Raw genomic sequence first — 19,603 nt, 5'->3', positions numbered from 1 at the left:
ACCAGGCTCCTCCATCCATGGGATTTTCCAGGCAAGAGTACTGGAGTGGGTTGCCATTGCCTTCTCCACCAAACACCTCCAGACATTGCCAAATGTGTCCTGAGAGGCAAACTGACCTTAATTGGGAACCACTGCCCTAGACCAATGGTTATTTGAAGGTCTGCATCACAGTTAAGAATGTAGTCTAGTGCTACTTTATTTTTTTGGGCTCCAAAATCACTGTAGATGGTGATTGCAGCCATGAAATTAAAAGACGCTTACTCCTTGGAAGAAAAGTTATGACCAACCTAGATAGCATATTCAAAAGCAGAGACATTACTTTGATGACTAAGGTCCGTCTAGTCAAGGCTATGGTTTTTCCTGTGGTCATGTATGGATGTGAGAGTTGGACTGTGAAGGCTGAGCACCGAAGAATTGATGCTTTTGAACTGCGGTGTTGGAGAAGACTCTTGAGAGTCCCTTGGACTGCAAGGAGATCCAACCAGTCCATTCTGCAGGCGATTTCTTTGGAAGGAATGATGCTAAAGCTGAAACTCCAGTACTTTGGCCACCTCATGCAAAGAGTTGATTCATTGGAAAAGACTCTGATGCTGGGAGGGATTGGGGTCAGGAGAAGGGGACGACCGAGGATGAGATGGTTGGATGGCATCACTGACTCGATGGACGTGAGTCTGAGTGAACTCCGGGAGTTGGTGATGGACAGGGAGGCCTGGCGTGCTGCGATTCATGGGGTCACCAAGAGTCGGACACAACTGAGCGACTGAACTGAACTGAACTGCTCAAGTATACAGGTTTAAAATGGAGAAGTGATTAATCAGAATATCTGAGCATAGACCGCGGGTACTGCGTTTTAATAAGCTCCTGACTTCAGAGATGTGAAGAGCTGGCCTTTCATTGTGGGTGGAGTCTCATCCATGGGCTTGGGCATGTGTACAGGGCATGAACTCTCAGTTCCTGGCCTGGTCTCTGGGCTTCTTTGTCAACAGCATCTTTGCATGCACCCGACAGGCTGGGACTTGGCTGAAGGTCTGGTCAAGTCTGGCGGGCGCAACATGCCCTCTAGAGGACAGACTAGGCCCAGTCTCAGGGCCCAGAGCTCCTCCCTCCTCCCACCCTGCACTGACTACAGACACAGGCCCAGATGATGTGTCTATCAGAACGAATTTATTTAAGTACACTGGGCCCCACCAGGCAACATGGTTTGTGCGAGGCTGTGCAGGGGACAGGCTTGGGCTAAGAGGAGGGAGGTGAGCTGGTTAAGCACACTGCAGTCCGCGGGTCGCCACATCGCTTTCACACACACCTGCTGCTGCGGCCCACACCTGGCAGGGCCTTTGGTCATTGGACGGCATGGGGTCGAGAATACTGCCTGGAATCTGGGGTCGGGCAAGTGTTGGTGTCATGGGTGAGGGTGCCAGTGAATATCTGCTAGCCCCAGCTTTGCACCTTCTGGGCTGAAGAGCCTTTGGACCCCTGCCAGGCCAGCCCAGTCCAGGGTAGGCGCCTGGCCCCACTGGACCAGAGGAAGTGAGCCTGAGCCCATCAGTTCCTGGCAGCCTGGTCTGGCCCCTCCTTCTGTGACCAAACAAGTCCAAAGACAAGAATGGCACAAGTCAGCCAGCAGGGGCTGTCTGGCCTCTACAAGCTAGTCCCCTGGGGTCAGCTAGCACGGGAAAAGGCAGCTTGGTTAACTGTGGCTCTTTCTCCAGTCCTAAGGAGGCGGCATCCCCAACACCCCTCCTTTGCCAGGAGCCTCTGCCAAATGGTGATTCTGCCTCCTATTTCAGAAAAATCCAACCAGCAACCAACCTGTTGATTCCAGGGCAGTGAGCAAGTAGAAGAGGGAGAAAGAAAGAGGCCGGAGTGACTTTGAATGTAGCCTCTGATCCCATATGGTCCTGAGGTCTATGGATACTGTCAGTTCATGTTGGCAGGGAGTGGCAGGGCCCTGAACGCTATGCTAAGCTTAGGCGCTGTAAACATTAGTGTGAACAGGGTGACTGGTGGGCGGGGCAATGAGCTCCCTCTCTCCAGTCCCCTAACTGAACAAATACTTCAATAAATAAAACTGAAGATGGCACTGCCCATGGATGAATGGAAAGCAAGTTAACAGGACCTGAGGCCAACAGGCTCCTGAAACTCTCCCGAGATCCCCGGATGGGGTTGGGGGTTGGAGCAGTAAGCCCGCCACTGATCAGATGTAGCGCTCCATGCCCTCCTGAAATGCCCAGTGTGGTCCTGGTCCCCAGGTGAAGTTGAGGGCATCCTGCCCGCTCCTGACAGGGAAGTCTCAATAACAGCTCCTGGAGTGCTTCTCCAGCTTTCTAAACCCGAACTGCAACAAGACCAGACAAGAACTCAACCCTGGACTCAGGCCTCAGTCCACGATCAAGAGGCACTGAGAGCAGAATGATGAACAAGGGGAGGCTGCAGGGCACCCTGGGTAGAGGGGGTGGGGCTGGCCCAGCCTAGGATGGGCAGCAGCAAGTGTCCCCGGGGTTGGTTTACCTCCCTCTCTGTCTCCCTGTGGTAGTAAACATAGTCCCACACAGCCAGACAAAGGCCCGGCTGACAGAGCAGGGCCCTCTGCCATCACTCTTCCCTGTCAGGGGCCAGTTAGTGGTCAACCCCAGGTCTCAGGCCATCGCCATTATGGGTAGTTCATCGTCCTTTCCAGGCCCTGAAATCCTGGGATCCCTGGGCCACACGGCACTCGCATATGTGCACACATTCATACCCACATACACACATTCGCACACACAGGCAGTTCCTTGCAAACACTCCGACTCAAGAAAGCGAGTTTTAAAGTGGAGTTAACTTCAGAGAGAGGTGAAGACGATGTCCCAATATTAGAAGGTTTTCCTGTGGATGGACCGGGCACCATCTTCCTCATATTCCTTCTTAGAGACCCACATCTTCTTAAAGGTGTCCAGGGAGGCGAGGATGGAGCCCCTGGCGTGGAGGGAATCCAAAGGAATCATGTCAGAGACAGGGAGTGGGTATCTGTGGAGCCAGCCAGTCCCCCTGGGGTCAAACCAGAACAGGCTTTTCTTCAAAGGCCTGGGGTGGTCAGGCGTAATCAATGCCTCTGCAATAAGAGTGTTCCACTCTTACTCCCAGAGGAGCTACTCACCCAATCCATGTGGAATACAGTCTCTCCTGCGGTGCAGATATCTGCCAGGGTGGGTAGAAAGAGGAATCTGAGATGGCTGTCCTCCCCTCTCCCTTCCCCGTCCAATACTCATCTCGGCCCCAGTGAGAGTCAGTGGATACATTTCACACAACAACCTTTAAATTCTGTCCCTGTGGCCTCTCTGGGGGGTACCATGGTCAGCCTGACACTCATCTAGAGAAACAGGCTTCTGGCAACCCAAAGTACCTATGGCTCCCAGGGAAGCAGGGGCTATCTGAAGGCAAGATCCAGCTCTGCTGGGAGCTGGTGGGGAGCAGATTGCATGGCAGGCACCACACTCCTCCACTTAGGATCCCTCCTTCCTCAGGCAGGCCAACTCCTCTCAGCAGTCACTGAGGTCCTGGACTGTGTCACGGGGGAGCAGCTGAAGTCAAGCTCCTGTCAGTGTTAGCTTTCCTGACAGACTGCATGTCTAGCATCCTGCCGCATCTGGGGATCAGAACTGCCCCGTTTGGTGAAGACCCATCATGAGGATGGGTCCCCCCGCTCTAGCAGGCCTCAGGGGCACAGTAGAAGCTGGGAGCCACCTGACGGTGCCTGGAAATCTTGGGCAGAGCAGGAGGGGAGGCTGCGCCACACGGTGCTCCAGACCCTTGGCAGCCCAGTTCGCCCACCCCCGGCATACTCCTACCCTGATCTTCACGTCTTTCGGAGCCAATTTCTTCACTTCACTCAATAGCCTGTCACCAAAACCTGAATAGGCAGGAAGGGAGAATCTCACGTCAGTCCCCTGGGCCCAGCAGGACATGGCAGCTTCCTGGGGTAGGGCCCTGAGAGCAAAGCCCAACCTTTGAAGAGGGTGGAGCCACCCGAGAGGACAATGTTGGAGAACAGCGTGCGCCTCAGGTCCATGTCAGACTTCTGGATGGCAAACACCAGCACCTCGTGGATGCCCTCGCTCTCCTCGCCGATCAGGTCCGGCCTGAACAGCAGCTCAGGTGCTCGGAATCGGGAAGGACCAATCTGCAGGGTGGGGGGGCAAGCGTCTCAGGCTCAGGTCCCTCTGCCCAGGGCTTAATAACCAGGTGGCTCTGAAGGCCATACTCAGGGAAGACTTTGTATGCCAAGATACAAACAAAGATAGGGCTCCTGGGAACATAAAGGAAAAACCAGCGCTCCTGGGAAACTAGAGAGAGGAAGCTCTTGTGTTTAATCCTAGCTCTGACATTTTCTAGCCAAGAAACTTGATAGATTCATTCATTTGTGGAAATTTCCTCCTATCGGTGGAGGTCCAGGAGGCTGGAATTCACTCTATACTGTGCCTGACTGGTTAAGCATAGCACTACACATCAGCCTTCTAATCCCACAGGAGAACACCTCCTCCCCTCCACACAGGAGAAGCAAGGTCCCTGGCACCTCACCCTGCAGGAGACGCTGCAGCTCAGCAGCTACACTGCTCCAGGCAGAGAGTGTAAAAGGACTGGTGCACCTGACCCCTGCCTCCCCACGGGGAGTTCTCTTTGGGCTCAGTGCTTTGGGGACCTGAGGGGAGAGGCCCCGCCACCTACCTCAATGGTGCTGCCATCGGGCAGGTAGTATTGCGCCTTCTCCGTCTCTAGTGTCTCATCCTTCTGGGGGTTTATGGACAGGTAGCAGGCTCTCTGGAGAACCAAGCACAAGTCAGGCTGGCTGGAAAGCTGGTGCCTCCCTGGTCAAAGTCCCCATCCATTGCAGTGACTGTCCTAAAGGTCATGAGTGCTGCATATCCTAAGTGCCACCCAGTGAAGCTAACCCAAACCTCCCCACCCCTTCTTAGGATATGTGTCCCCACCTGCTCCACCTTCCTGGGGGCCAAGCGTGGCAACTCGGCTTAATCTTAGTTCAGACTCAGGTGTCTTTTTCCTACTACTTGTATGGTTCTGGGCCCTGCCTACCCAGCTCAGAGGTCTCCCAGGAGCCGTAGATGATAGGAGGGTTCATTTTACTTTAAAAAAAAAAAGCAGTCTGACTTCTTCAAGAGTGTAAAAAAACATGTGTAATTTGTACATGATGTATAAAAAACATAATGAGCATGGGTGTGCTTATCACCCAGCTTAGGAAATATAGGCAGCTCCCTTTAGCCCACAAGATGGCAGCACTTTGGAAGGTCAATCCTTCAGGGTGAGGGGACTGGCTGGAGATCACATGGCCTCCAGGAGGCCTGGTCGGGAAGGACAGAGACCCATCTCCAGGGCAGGAGTTTAGCCACTCTTCACTCCAGGTCACGGAGGTCCTGGCTGCTGTTCCCGTTCCCTCTCCCAGACCTGGGCCCATGGGGGCAGCACTCACTTCTTTTATGGCCTTGACAATCTCAAACTCAGAGGATGAGTGGAAATCATAGCCCTCCTTGCGCAGGTAGAGGCGAAGAAAGCGAGAGACGTCTCGGCCAGCGATGTCGATGCGCATGATGGAGTGGGGCATGGCAAAGCCCTCGTAAATGGGCACAGCATGGGTGACGCCATCCCCTGAATCCAGCACCACACCCGTGGTCCTGCCGGTGGCATAACTGAAGCAAAGGAGGCACACCATCACTCACCCCTGCCTCCTCACTCTGGGAAGACTCTCACTTCTTGCTAGAGTTCAAGGTCAACTGAACTGCAGCTGGGGCCTGCCTTCTCCAGAAGCCTCCGACTGGACTGAGTATGAGGCAGCTTGAGCACTGAAGCAAGCAAGCCTGGAATGTCTGAAGGAAAGGAGCCAAGCCTCTCCACGCACCCCTTCTGCCACTCCTCCAGAAGAACAGGCCCTCCAGCTGCAGGAGACGGCCTGCCCTTCCACTGCTTCAGGGACCCAGCCTGAGGGACAGTTTTTACTCTCTAGACAAGAGGAAAAAACTCAGGGGTCAGGCAAGAAAAGTGAATGAATTAAAGAAAATAAGAATATTTTCACTTGCATAAAAAACTAGCTTTGGGGGACTTCTCTGGTGGAATGGCTAAGACTCTTCACTCCCAATGCAGGGGGCCCAGGTTCGATCCCTAATCAGAGAACTAAGATCCCACATGCTGTGCAATGCTGCCAAAATGTTAAAGAAGGAAAACCAACCAACCAACCAACTAGCTTTTGGCCCTCTAGGTCTGTCCTTAAGTTTTTCTCTTGGTAAGGACAAGGATACAGACATAAATTTCTGTGATATGAGGGGGAAAAAAACCATAATGTTTCATAAACAGCACCTGACATTCAGCCTTCGTGTTGGATAACAGGCAATGGAGAAGGCTGTGGTGAAGTCAGGTTTCCAAACCCTATCTAAAATGGCAGCTGTGATTTTCTTTCAGCTCCTGCTGATTTTTGCTCTAGAGGAATGCAGGCCCGGCATTATCAGATCTTCCCTTTTTTTTCCAGAGAAGTCAGAAATTTTTATTTTGATAGGAAATGTCCCAATTTTTAAAGGTTGGCTCTCAATTTTTTTAGCGGGATCAAACATGCCATCTGCAGGCTACCAATATATGGTCTTGGCCAGCAGACCTAACCCTGGTGGGAGGCAGGGGGAGCAAGACAGGATGACGGGGGTGTTTTCATCACGAGCCTATCACCAGCCTTGCACAGCGCCTGGCTCAAGTAGGCCCTGAAAAAAACACCTGAACTCACTGCAGGGGCCAGCAGGGAGAGCAGTTGCAGTACGTGGCCTTCCCAGAAGGCTCAGAGGAGAGCCTTTGGCACCAGACCAGCAGGGAGGGCCGAGATTGGGAGATGCTCCCTTTCCCACCATCCATTACCGTCCCTGGCAGGGGTGCTTAAGGAGCTCTGCACCAACCCACAGCAGGGCCAGCCTCGATTCTGCCAAAGGACTGCTTCCCCTCAGGGGCTAGGCTCGCCAGCCAGCTGTTACTCACAGGCTGAGCACAGCTTGCATGGAGATGAAAAGGGCTGGCACGTTGAAGGTCTCGAAGAAAACTTCAGCAGCTCGTTCCCGGTTTTTCCGTGGATTTAAAGGCGCCTCTGTCAGGAGCACAGGATGCTGGTGAAAGATGCCCGGATAGCCATCAGGGTGAGGACAGATTCCCAGCCCTCATTAGTACTGCGTGGCTGGCTGGAGAGCCCACATGAACTTTGTCAGCCTCTCTCTAAAAAGAGGGCTGGTGGGCTGGTCACTTACTGCCACCCAAGCCAGTTTCTCAACTTTCCAAATTCATACCCCCTTTAAAGTGTCATTCTATCCTCACCTTCTACTACCCTCTTGTCCTCCAAGATTCTTACATAGGCCCTTGTACCTTCTGGATAGCTCCAGATGTCAAGATTTTGCTAAACTCTATATTTGGAATTACTATGATAAAAGTAATACTTTAAATTTTTTTTCAAAATAGAAAATTAAATATCATTATTGATTATACTATTAAAAAACAGAATACATCCCTCTCCTGGCAATTCTGATGAGCCTAGTCAGCACCTTCCTTTGTGTTTCTGAGTTGAGAGTTCCTTCCTTGGAAACTAGAGTATATATAGCTCCGGGGTCTGAAAGGCGTGGGTTGGAACCCAGCTCTACCACTCTTCACTGGGTGATCGCGGAAACACCATCTGGCTTCTCTGAACCTCTGTTCCCTTGTTTGCAAAATGGAGATAATAATACTACCTGTGCCTCATAGGGATGCTGTGAAGATTAAAGGCAAACATGTCTGAAAAGCACATGCCTGATGCCTAGAACATAAGACAGAAACGCTCAAGGCCGTTATTGCTGTCATCTGCCTCATGCCTGGGGTAGCGCTCCTGGCTGCTCTGCATGGCCCACATGGCGCCCCACACACAGGGCCCTCACCTCCTCTGAGAAAGTCTGCAGCTGGTCCTTAGAGTAGACGTACTGCCAGATGCGCTCCATGTCATTCCAGTCCTTGACGATGCCGTGCTCCATGGGGTAGCGGATGGAGAGCAGCCCTCGGTGCTCCTGGGGGCGGAGAGCAGTGCTTGCAGCCGCAGCCAGCCTCTCAGCAGGACTGCCAGGTGGACCCCACAATCCACACCCATGGCTAAGGGTGGACCCACCCATCCTCCAAGTCCCTAAACTGTATGCTCTGAACTATGCTCAATGCCCAACCAGCTGGCAAAGCAGAGGGCTTCTGCCTTTCTGTGGGCCCCTGGGTGGCATCCTCCTCATTGTCTGGTCCCAGGACACAATCTCCTGGCATCTGCAGTCAAGGTTGGCAACAAAGATTCTGTTGTTCTGCTTCTAGAAGTTGCCCGAGGGCTCTGCCAAACTGTGCTAATTAACTTATCCCCAGGGTACCCCAGCCAGGATCTCCCCTCAATCACTTTTGCCAAAAAATAATCAAGCCAGTCAATTTGATCTTTGGCAACATAGTGATAGAAGGAAGGCAAAAGCCCTTTTTTCTGGACTGGTCTCTGTTTCCCAAAGTGGGGTTCCAGATATTTCCTTTCCAAAACCAGAGGCTGTTCCTGGGAGAAATAAACCAGTTAGGTTTATTCTCTTTAGAATGAGAGAGTGAAAGGGGAGATTTCAAGAGGAAATTGTTTCTTTCACTCATGTCCCTCTGTTGGATACTGCCTGCGTGGGGAACAGGGAAGGTCCCCTGCTGGGTTGAGGCTTCTTCAGTAGGACGTGGGATTACCTCGGCTTTGGGGCCTATGAAGATGTCACCTTCGAGGGCGCCTGCCATGACACGAACATGCTTGGGTCTGCCCACACTGCAAATGAGAGCGGGGAAGACTGTCACTTCTCACTTCATGACAGAACACAGGACAGAACACAGGACAGATACACGAACGCATGTACTCGGATGGGAAGAAATATACTCCATTCTACTTGGCTGTCACTGAGGAATGCACTTCCCACAATTTCTATAATGAACTTTTTTCTTGTATTTATTCATTAGTATACTACTTCATATATTTATTATAAGTTATCCAATTCGGGAGGATTCAATATCCCTAGTTCTTCGCTTTCCCCGATATATGTACAGATCAAGAGACACAAGGAAACAAGAATTCATTTAGAATGATTAACTCAAAAAGTTTTTGTAACCTTAGCCTCCTGCCCAGGCCTTCTATGAAGGACAACTGTGATGTTGTAACTGAGAGATGGCCTTCCTCCTTTCTCCACTGCTTTGACCCCTTTCCCAGGTGTCTGTGCCCTTTTCCTGCCTGCAGCATCTCTGCCTTAGTAAGAAAGTGCTAAGAAAAAGGCTCATTCTCCCTAGAATGGTAGGTATGGTTTAATGTCAAATTCCATTCTGTATGACAGGAGAATTTTAAGAAGATTCCATTATGAGACTGTCATCCAAAGCAGTAAGTCACCAATGATAACATTTTTGGCATCAGATTAAAACAAAGAAACAAAAAAAAAACCTGCCTCTCAACTGTACCATGCAGGCAACAGTTTGCTTACTCCAAAAGCCAGCTCTTGTCCCTTGCTTGTTGTTGTTGTTTTGAATACCAAGACTGACCTAAATGAGAGATCCTTTCCCCCTAAAAGATGGAGGGCTGACATCATAACAAAACTGACAAGCCTTACAAGCTTCTGACTAAGCTACAGAATGACTTACTAGTTTGGGAAGCAGTATTTGGGGATCTGATCACCAGCAAAACCAGCTTTAATCACACCGGATCCCTGAGGAGAGAAAGAGAAGTCAGACTATCACAAAAACAAGAGGAGATTCATATCACACAGTATGTATAATATGGTCCCACCTTTGTTTAGAAAGAGAAAGGACCTTATATTTATGTGTAATATATCCACTCATATGAGGATTTGTACAGTGAATGCATGGCAAAGGGAGGGCACTGGGGCTGGGAATGGTGAGGGGAATTTCTACTGCACACTCTATTTGATTTTTATGTATTCTTTGTCTTTTTTACATTGAACATGTTTACTTTTGGAATTAAAAATAATATTAATAAAGGGAAGAAAAGGAAAAGGCTTGAGGACAGAAGAGGAAAGTACCTAGAAGCACAAAGCGGTCGAGTTTAGGAACACAACCGAGGTGGGAAGGGCACACAATTCTGCTAAACCATCAGGGAGTGCGCATCTAAGCTACCTTCCCAGCTCAGATCTGAACTGTCCCTGCCCTCCAGGGCCTCTATGACAGACACACCCTGAGAGCACTGCCATACTCGAAGCTAACTCCCATATGACGTGAGTCGTCCGGTTCTGACTGCAGGGGCAAGCTACAGGGATTTGCGGGGGGCTGCAGCAGTTGTTTTGCCTTTTCACTGTGCTTTGCTGTGCTCATTGGTCTCTTGAGAGTCAAGAGCAGAAGAGCCCTTAAGCACTCTGAGAAGAACCTGCCATCTCCCACCATCATCTCTGGTACCACGTGGGCCCAGCCAAAGTAAACATTGATTCTGGACATCAGCACCATGCAGGACAGGTGTTGAGGCTTGATGCTGCTTGCAGATCACCGTGTTCTCTTCCTTCTTAATTCTTCTACCACTACACCAGGTACCCTTGTCCTTCCACCCCCAACACAGTTCCAGCTCCAGGTGCAGCAAGCCATCTCCTGCTGCCTGTCGACAACTTCTCCTGGGGTGGAGTGTAATGTTTCCAGAACACACAAGCTTTAAACACATCAGGAGATGCTAAATAGCCAAGGTTACTTTGGTACCAAAGGCTTCCCAGCAACACCCCTGGATCCATCTGTCTTTTTTATTCCTGCTTTTTTATAAGAGCAGGGTGAGGGGGCAGGTGACTGATCCTAGCGAGGGAGAAGGGAGGAGGTAAGAAGTGGTTGAAGGACAGGGAAAGAGGTATTGGGGGAGAGCAGGGCAAGCCAGTTCTCTAAGACAGCAGGAACTTCTGCCAACAGAAAAAACAGGAGACAATGTGCAAACTCATCGGTGTGGGCAGAACAGCAAGGAGCCTGGAAAAGGTACAGCTGTAAACTGAGCTGAAAGACTGGGAAGGAGGGTGGACTATCCTACTGCAAACCCAAGGGCTTGGGGACAGTGGCGCAGCTAGTGAGAACATCGTACAAGAGAATTTGGGGAACTTGTTAGCTCAGGCTTCCGATAATTGCCCACTGCCTTCATCTGGGTGTGGTGATGCTAACAGACTAATTGGATCTCCTGGTAGGAGTTGAAAATGAGAAACAATGAAATCTGTGCTTCAGACTCTGGATTTTTTTTTTTTCGAGACTGATACTTTTTTTTTTTTTTTAATATTTATTTATTTGGCTGCACCTAGGTCTTAGCTGTGGCATATGGAATCTTTTAGTTGTGGCATGCGGGATCTAGTTCCCCAACCAGGGATTTAACCCAGGCCCCTTGCCTTGGGAGTATGGAGTCTTAGCCGATGGACCACCAGGGATTCTCTGAGATATTTCTAAGAGATGATTTTCCTGGAGATTTGATTTTGAGTTTACTAACAAGAGAGCTAGAGTTTGAGTGACAAGGCAGATTAAAACATTAGGTTCTTTTCTTTCTCCCTGTCCTTCCCAGCAAGAATATAACAGGCCCAGTTCAAATATCATTGCCTTCCTCCTGAAGGATAATCTCCAGTTGGAATTTGTTATCCTCTTCCTATTACCTTCCCCAAATCATTACCTGTTCACTAGGTAGCATGAATTTCATTCTGCTTTCTATTCTAATTTATGGTTTACACTTTTGTCTCTTTTCAGTGCAAATTCCTTGAGGTCAGAGACTTTGTATATCAGTGGTATCTGACATTTGCAGGGTATTCGGCTAGATGCTGGCTAACTAAAATGAAAACCAAGCTCAAATGATTGGCAGATGAAGCCGAAAGTATGGAACCTGAATGAGCAGCTGGAATGCCCGAAGCCCCAGGCAGAGGTGGTACAGGGAAGGTGAAGACAGTCTTGGGAATGATACACAGGTAGAACCAGACCCAGCTTGTCCCTGCAGCCTCATGAGCTGGCTTGGCAGGCCAAGTGTCAGGTGAAAAATGGGGTGGGGACAAGGGAAGTGGCTGAGTTGCCTCTATTCTGCTCAAGCCATACCAAGAGAGAATACAAAGGGGTCATGTCAATTTCTTTAATAGTATTTGTAACTAGGAACTGTATACTTGGCAAATGAGCTGCCACTCTTTGTTATTCACTCTGTCAAAACCAAGTAAATAAATGCCTTGTTTGAAACAAATGCCTACATTTGAAAGTAATCTCATTAAATATTTGATTTTTGGAACTCAAGTCTGCTGCCAGCCAACTCTGACCATTTTCCTTCTGGTACAGGCAAACAAATAGCAAATTCCTCAGCATGTTTCTCGTGGTACCGGCTGGCTATCGACCCTGCGGCTTGGGCAACTTTACCCTAAGCACTGATTATTCTTAACATGCTGGGAAGAAGGCTAGTTGTCTGCCATTTAATGCTGTGAGGTGGAGCCTCAGATTCTAGGACACTGGTAGCCCATTCTGGCCCAAAGACATAGTTTGTTTAGTCCACAAAGTAGTTTTTAAAAAACAACTTTGAGATAAAATTCACATACCACACAATTTACCCATTTAAGGTGCATCACCTAATGGTTCTTAGTATTTTCACAGAGCTGAACAATCATCACTACAACCTAATTTTAGAACTTTTCATCATCCCCCCAAGAAACCCTGTACCCATTAGCAGCCACTCTCCATCCTTACTATCCCCCACCTAGGCAACCACTGACATACTTTCTGTCTCCACAGACCACAAACTACTTTTACATTAACTTCCAACAGTTAAAAATTAGAGATTGCAGGACTTCCCTGGTGGCCCAGTGGTTAAGACTCCATGGTTCCAACATAGGGGGCAAGGCGTCGATCCCTGGTCAGGGAACTAAGATACCACATGCCACCTGGTGTGGCCAAAAAAAAAATTAAAAATTAAAAACCACTAGAGATTGCATATGAAATTAACACTTCTGATTTCCCTTGAAAAATGAGAAAATCTGGTAACACTGGGCCTGCATTCCTGCATGGGGATAACCTGCTGGAAACCTTGGTCAAACATGCTCCATGCACCTCTCAGATTTCTCACTTATTAAAACTACCTTCTCCTCATCCCCTTGCCCCTCCTCCGCCTTTTTAATGTATCTGGTTGGCCTCCCCAGGCATTGAGTTTGAGACCCCTATTCTGGACATTCTTTCCAGTTTGTGAAGCACATCCATGGCTCTCAAAATACACATAATTGAGTGTAATCTATAAGCCACCTTCTCTTCCCTCTGCACCAAACTAGGTAGGATTCTCACTGCAGTTGTACAACCAACAGGCTGAAAGTCATACCACAAGTAATGGTGTTAAATAAATACACTGACTTCATTTCCTCAGCTAATTCTAGTGTCCCTTAAACTTAAGAGAATCAACAGATCTTAAGAGCTGATGACAAACTGTTAAAGAAGAGAGAGAAAATTAGTGAAATTTGACACTGAACTGTGTCAAATTAGAACTGTGGTGTTGGAGAAGACTCTTGAGAGTCTTGAGAGTCCCTTGGACTGCAAGGAGATCTAACCAGTCCATTCTGAAGGAGATCAGCCCTGGGATTTCTTTGGAAGGAATGACGCTAAAGCTGAAACTCCAGTACTTTGACCACCTCATGTGAAGAGTTAACTCATTGGAAAAGACTCTGATGCTGGGAGGGATTGGGGTCAGGAGGAGAAGGGGACAACAGAGGATGAGATGGCTGGATAGCATCACCGACTTGATGGACATGAGTCTGAGTGAACTCCAGGAGATGGTGATGGACAGGGAGGCCTGGCGTGCTGCGATTCATGGGGTCGCAAAGAGTTGGACACGACTGAGCAACTGAACTGAAATGAACTGAACTGACACTGACTAGATATTTGATGATATTAAGGAATTACTGCTGATTTTATTAGCTTTGATAATAGTATACTGGTTATGTTTTTAAAAGTTTGTGAAAGAGGGAAGTGGGTGGGTATGTAGCTAAAAACATTGGTCAAGAGTTGATAACTACTACAGTTAGATGATGGACACATGGATGTTTGTTATAACATTTCCCCTCCTTTTGTTTACATTTGAAATTTTTTACATTAAGGAAGGGCTTCCCTGGTGGTTCAGCAGTTAAGAACCAGGATGCCAGTGCAGGAGCTGTGGGTTCAGTCCCTGAACTGGAAGATCCCCTGGAGAAGGGCATGGCAACCCACTCCAGTATTCTTGCCTGGAAAACCACATGGACAGAGGAGCCTGGCAGGCTACAGTCCATGGGGGTCACAAAGAGTCAGACACGATTTAGCAACTAAACCACTACCACCACCAGAATAAGGAGAGCTAGCAAGTAAGATGATAGCAGCTAAGTAAAAATTCAAAACATAAATACTATATATACACACATTATAAAATACATGTGTCCATAAAATCAGAAAGGAGCACATTAATTTTACAGTGAGGTTTGCTTCCAGGGTTATGTATGGACCAGAAAGGGTGGGATTATGGATGGGTACAAAGAGCCTTCGATTAGATCTGTAATGTTTTATGTCCTAAAAAAGTCTGAAGCAAATTTGGCAAATGACATTTATTAAATCAAGGTGGAGGACATATGCTACATAGGTGCTCGTTATATACCTCTTTGAACTTTTCCGTGTGTTTAAAGAATCTCATTTTTCAAAAAGGGGGCCGAAGAAACATAATGACCCCCCAAAACAATAAAACTCTTAGCTTGAAAAACTCGTAGAGATCTGATATTATTCCTGCATTTAGGCCCACATATTATAGCCAGAAAAGACAATTTTAAGATTGACCATAATGTTGATTCATTTTATGGAAGTATTTAACCTCCCCAACATCTGAGTTCAGAATATAGTATTCCTATTAAAGTGTTGTAGTCCTGGGAGTGGCCCTTCTCATTCTTGTACTACTATCTGTGATATGACTTTGGGAAGAACAACATGTTTAGTTTTTTAAAATACTCATCACTTTTTTGTTGTTGTTGTCATCATTAAATCACGTGTGCACATATGCATACACACACCCTTCCATCTTCATTAAATTCTGATGAATTGGTTTGGTCCCAGAATTCTATGAAAGGGGTGGTCAACAATTGCGTTAAGACTAGGAAAGGCTGTGAACTGATAATGGGGCTGTTCTCTCTTTTCCTTGCTTTCTTTGTTCTTCTGTCTTTTAATTACACTCTACTTAGCCCAGAAATAAAACTGTGGCAGCATGGTAAACTATGGAGCTGTTAAATCTGCTAGAGACACGTTATCCTCATAATATAAAGCTGGCTCAAATATTTTAAATGATCTAGTGGGAAAATTACTTAAGTTTCTCCTACTTCACCTTTTGGTGAGATTGCTGGCATAATAAAGGAAATGTTTTCCCAGAGAAAAAACAAGTCTATTCCTTAAGTATTCAAACTGAAAAGGTACCGCTGCTTTGATGCATTTCAAATACACTCTCAAGAATGAGAAAGAAGGAACTAAGAAGCATTTGCTTAAGTGACATAAAGAAAATGGTTGGAGATAGCACTGCAGCCCAACAATTCTAGAAGCAAAAGGTCTGGTGGGATGGACAGACTGCTCTTTTTGCACTGCTGATGAAAACAGGAAATTGTTAATTTCTATTTTTTCTTTCTTTTTAAAACCAAGAAAAAGGCACATGAAGCATACACAAACTGGCTGAAGATAGAAATAGTAGTGTTCTCTGAAAATTAACATCAAGAACAAAGAGTCCTGCTCAACCTCATGCAGTAACTAGTCCTTCCTCCCATCCTTTTATTTAGGGACATTTTTGTTACTGTGAGAGATTTTCAGCCATTAATCCCCCCCACCCATAAAAATTAAAAATCCAGTGTGCACCTAGTGGTGCCAGGCCCTAGATACTGTCTGTGTGGAGGAAACTGGGGAACGAGAGACTAAGGAAAAATGAAGGACTACCAAGCATCTTTTCCCACCCGGATTCAATAGCCCAAGGAAGGAGATCCGCGACCCTCCCTGCCCTGCCTGCCGGTCAGATCCTCCCCAAAATGAGGTGTCTCACTGAGCTCAACCTTTTTCCAGGAGAGAAGGAAAGAAAGCTAGCTAAAGAAGCACCTTTCCTTGGAAGAAGTGAGGAATTAAGAATTCAATCTCAAATTGAATCTTGGCTCTTCAATTCATAAGCCAGGTGGTTTGAATACTGTTATTTAACCTTTCACGTTTCATTTTTCTGGATATTTCGAGCCCTATCTACCTATCAGTGTTGAAGCTTGAATAAGATGATGCAAACGAAAGGACCTTGCAAGTGCCAACGGTCCCAAGGACTGAATCAAGAAACCGAATCTGAGTCAGCTTAGGACAGAGCGAATTCGCAATTCTGCCTTAGTAGAGGGACTCAGAGGGGACTAGAAAGGTAGCAACCAATCTCCGCTGGACTAAACCTTTGAATGGAAGACAGACATCCACTTTTTAAATAACTGCCTCCTTCCGCTAGAAATAAGAGCTATATTTAGATTCTTTCGATTTGTGACTATTGATACATTTGCGTAGGTACTATCAGGATGAATAACGGATAAAGCACTGGATTAAAGTGCGACCTTGGGCTCACTTTACATTTTTGCGCTTCAGTTTTCTCATCTGTAAAACGAGGATCAAAATTCCTGCCTTAACTATTCACCTTGTGAAGACCCAACTGGAATGTATGAGAACCCCTCCGTGTAAGCGCTGGAGCGCCTGGCAAGTATTATGTTTAGTAATTTTTACCCCCAGCAACTAGGCGTTTCAAAGAGGAAGGTACCTCCCTGCTTGCTTTGTCATTCTCCTTTCTTCTCGACCTTTATTAACGGTATAATTTATAATCACAGAAGTAACTGAAATCCTCAGGCCATTTCTGGCATCACACTCTCAGACCCCACCCAGATACACCGCCAAGCCGCCCTGCCGGCTGGGACCGAAGGAAACTTAGCCCAGCTCCACCCGCCGACCTAGCCCGTCTGCCCCCTCCACTGGGAGTCCCCGAAACCAATCACAACAGCCCTCGTGCACCGCACCGCCCTTAGAAAGAGGAAACACTATGGCGGCCCGGAAGAACGGCAAGGGAACGAGCCAATCACTGCAGAAGGCTGCCCCCATCCGGCAAGGCCCAGAGGCGGGGTCAGCGGTCAAGATGGACAGCCAGAGCAGCCAATAGAGTTATCGAAAACTGGGGAGGGGCGGGTGCCGGGGGCTCACAGAGCGGTTAAGGACCCTCGAGTCAAGGGCCCAAGGACCCTGCTAGGACTATAACCCTTCCCTTTATCCATCCCAAGGTTCTCCATCTCATGGTTGCTGGCCAGCTGGTCGCCCTATCTGCGGACTTCGGTTCGAGGGAGGAGAGAGGCGGCGGCGACTGAACCCGCCTGACAGGCCGGGCCAGTGACAAAGAACCGGCAGCCCAGACTGAAACACGGGAAGCGATCCCTTCCGGGAGGAGAGCATAAGCCCTGCTAGGGGGATGCAACTCACGTTGTCGATCACGACAGGCTGGTTGGCGATTACATCGTAGGACTCCATGGCAGAAGAACCTCTCCTTCCGAGGAAGGAACTGCCAGCCCGGTCCGCCGCTAACGCCACTGACACGCATGCGCAGTCTAGCCGCCGGCACTGGGCAGCCGGGGAGCGGCCCGACCTCACTTTCGGAGAACTACAATACCCAACATGCCTTGCACCTGAATTAGCAAGCCAGGCTGCTTTGGAACCCCGCCTAGTTTAAGGAACGGAGCGTCGCGTTTCAACGCACAGTACCCTGGGCTTTGTAGTTTCTGTAGGTAAATGGAAGGGTACGCCTATTGATGGTTGCAATCTCGCGTCTGGATCTGTAGACCCTTTGAAGGGATTCTCAGTCCGTGCTGAAGTATGTAGTCTTCAGTATTGTCTGTAGTTCGGTTTGGATTGATCAGTAACTCGTGAATGTTTGGATTTTACAGGCTAGTCCTTCCACTTGCCACCACTTCCCCTGGACAATATGAGGTTGCAATGTTTTTATATGGGTCTATAAGGCATTAATAAACATCTACCACCTGTATGCAGGTCAGGAAGCAACTGTTAGAACTGGGCATGGAACAATAGACTGCTTCCAAATAGGAAAAGGAGTACGTCAAGGCTGTATATTGTCATGCTGCTTATTTAATTTATATGCGGAGTACATCATGAGAAACGCTGGGCTGGATGAAGCACAAGCTGGAATCAAGATTGCCGGGAGAAATATCAATAACCTCAGATATGCAGATGACACCACCCTTATTGCAGAAGGTGAAGAGGAACTAAAAAGCCTCTTGATGAAAGTGAAAGAGGAGAGTGAAAAAGTTGGCTTAAAGCTCAACATTCAGAAAACGAAGATCATGGCATCTCGTCCCATCACTTCATGGCAGATAGATAGGGAAACAGGGGAAACAGTGGCTGACTTTATTTTTCTGGGCTCCAAAATCACTGCAGATGGTGATTGCAGCCATGAAATTAAAAGATGCTTCTTCCTTGAAAGGAAAGTTATGACCAACCTAGACAGCATATTCAAAAGCAGAGACATTACTTTGCCAACAAAGGTCCATTTAGTCAAGGCTATGGTTTTTCCAGTGGTCATGTATGGATGTGAGAGTTGGACTGTGCAGAAAGCTGACCACCGAAGAATTGATGCTTTTGAACTGTGGTGTTGGAGAAGACTCTTGAGAGCCCCCTGGACTGCAAGGAGATGCAACCAGTCCATCCTAAAGGAGATCAGTCCTGGGTGTTCATTGTAGGACTGATTTTGAAGCTGAAGCTCCAATAATATTTTGGCCACCTGATGATAAGGGCTGACTCATTTGAAAAGACCCTGATGCTGGGAGGGATTGAGGGCAGGAGAAGGGGACAACAGAGGATGAGATCATTGGATGGCATCACCAACTCAATGGACATGGGTTTGGGTGGACTCCAGGGGTTGGTGATGGACAGGGAGGCCTGGTGTGCTGCGGTTCATGGGGTCATAAAGAGTGGGACACGACTGAGTGGCTGAACTGAACTGAACCACCTTCTTAGTCTAATAAAAGGAAATTTTAGTATACATACAGCTGAGGAACATATTCCTAGAACAAAGGAAAGTATATTGCATAAGGCTTGCTTTTTTTGGGAAAAAAAAAAAGGTATATTTTGTTCAGTTCAGTTCAGTTCAGTCGTGTCTGACTCTTTGCAACCCCATGGACTGCAGCATGCCAGGCTTCCCTGTCCATCACCAACTCCTGGAGCTTACTCAAACTCATGTCCATTAAGTCAGTGATGCCTCCAAACATCTCATCCTTTGTCGTCCCCTTCTCCTCCCACCTTCAATCTTTCCCAGCATCAGGGTCTTTCCCAATGAGCCAGTTCTTCCCATCAGGTGGCCAAAGTACTGGAAATAATCAACAAAATATTTTTGGTTGATTTTCTCATGTTTTTCCTGGAAAGGTGTAAACTTGGCAACATACTAATATTGGTCTGAAGACTGACATTTGGAACTACTGGTATAGATGATCTTTTGGTCATTAAAACATCCTTCATCTAATAGCTTCAGAACTGTTGTCTCTCTCTCTCTCTCTCTCTCTTTAGTAGCTAAGTCGTGTCAGACTCTTTGTGA

At 47.8% G+C, this 19,603-nt stretch overlaps 1 protein-coding gene across 1 annotated transcript; it reads right to left on the bottom strand.

Annotated features, from left to right (window-relative positions):
• ACTR1A (ARP1 actin-related protein 1 homolog A, centractin alpha) lies at nucleotides 1,143-17,628 on the bottom strand. The gene is made up of 11 exons (XM_005698374.3): nucleotides 17,482-17,628; nucleotides 9,664-9,728; nucleotides 8,731-8,806; nucleotides 7,923-8,048; nucleotides 7,003-7,127; nucleotides 5,462-5,678; nucleotides 4,702-4,794; nucleotides 3,982-4,156; nucleotides 3,825-3,886; nucleotides 3,134-3,174; nucleotides 1,143-2,952 (listed from the first exon to the last, which is right to left on the bottom strand). The coding sequence occupies exons 1-11, from the start codon at nucleotides 17,527-17,529 to the stop codon at nucleotides 2,850-2,852; spliced, it is 1,131 nt and encodes a 376-aa protein (XP_005698431.1). The 5' UTR covers nucleotides 17,530-17,628; the 3' UTR covers nucleotides 1,143-2,849.

Source organism: Capra hircus, chromosome 26 (assembly GCF_001704415.2).
Source record: "Capra hircus breed San Clemente chromosome 26, ASM170441v1, whole genome shotgun sequence".
NCBI lineage: Eukaryota > Metazoa > Chordata > Mammalia > Artiodactyla > Bovidae > Capra > Capra hircus.
Note: the sequence above shows the minus strand (reverse complement) of the source record. Positions and strands in the feature narration are given on the sequence as shown.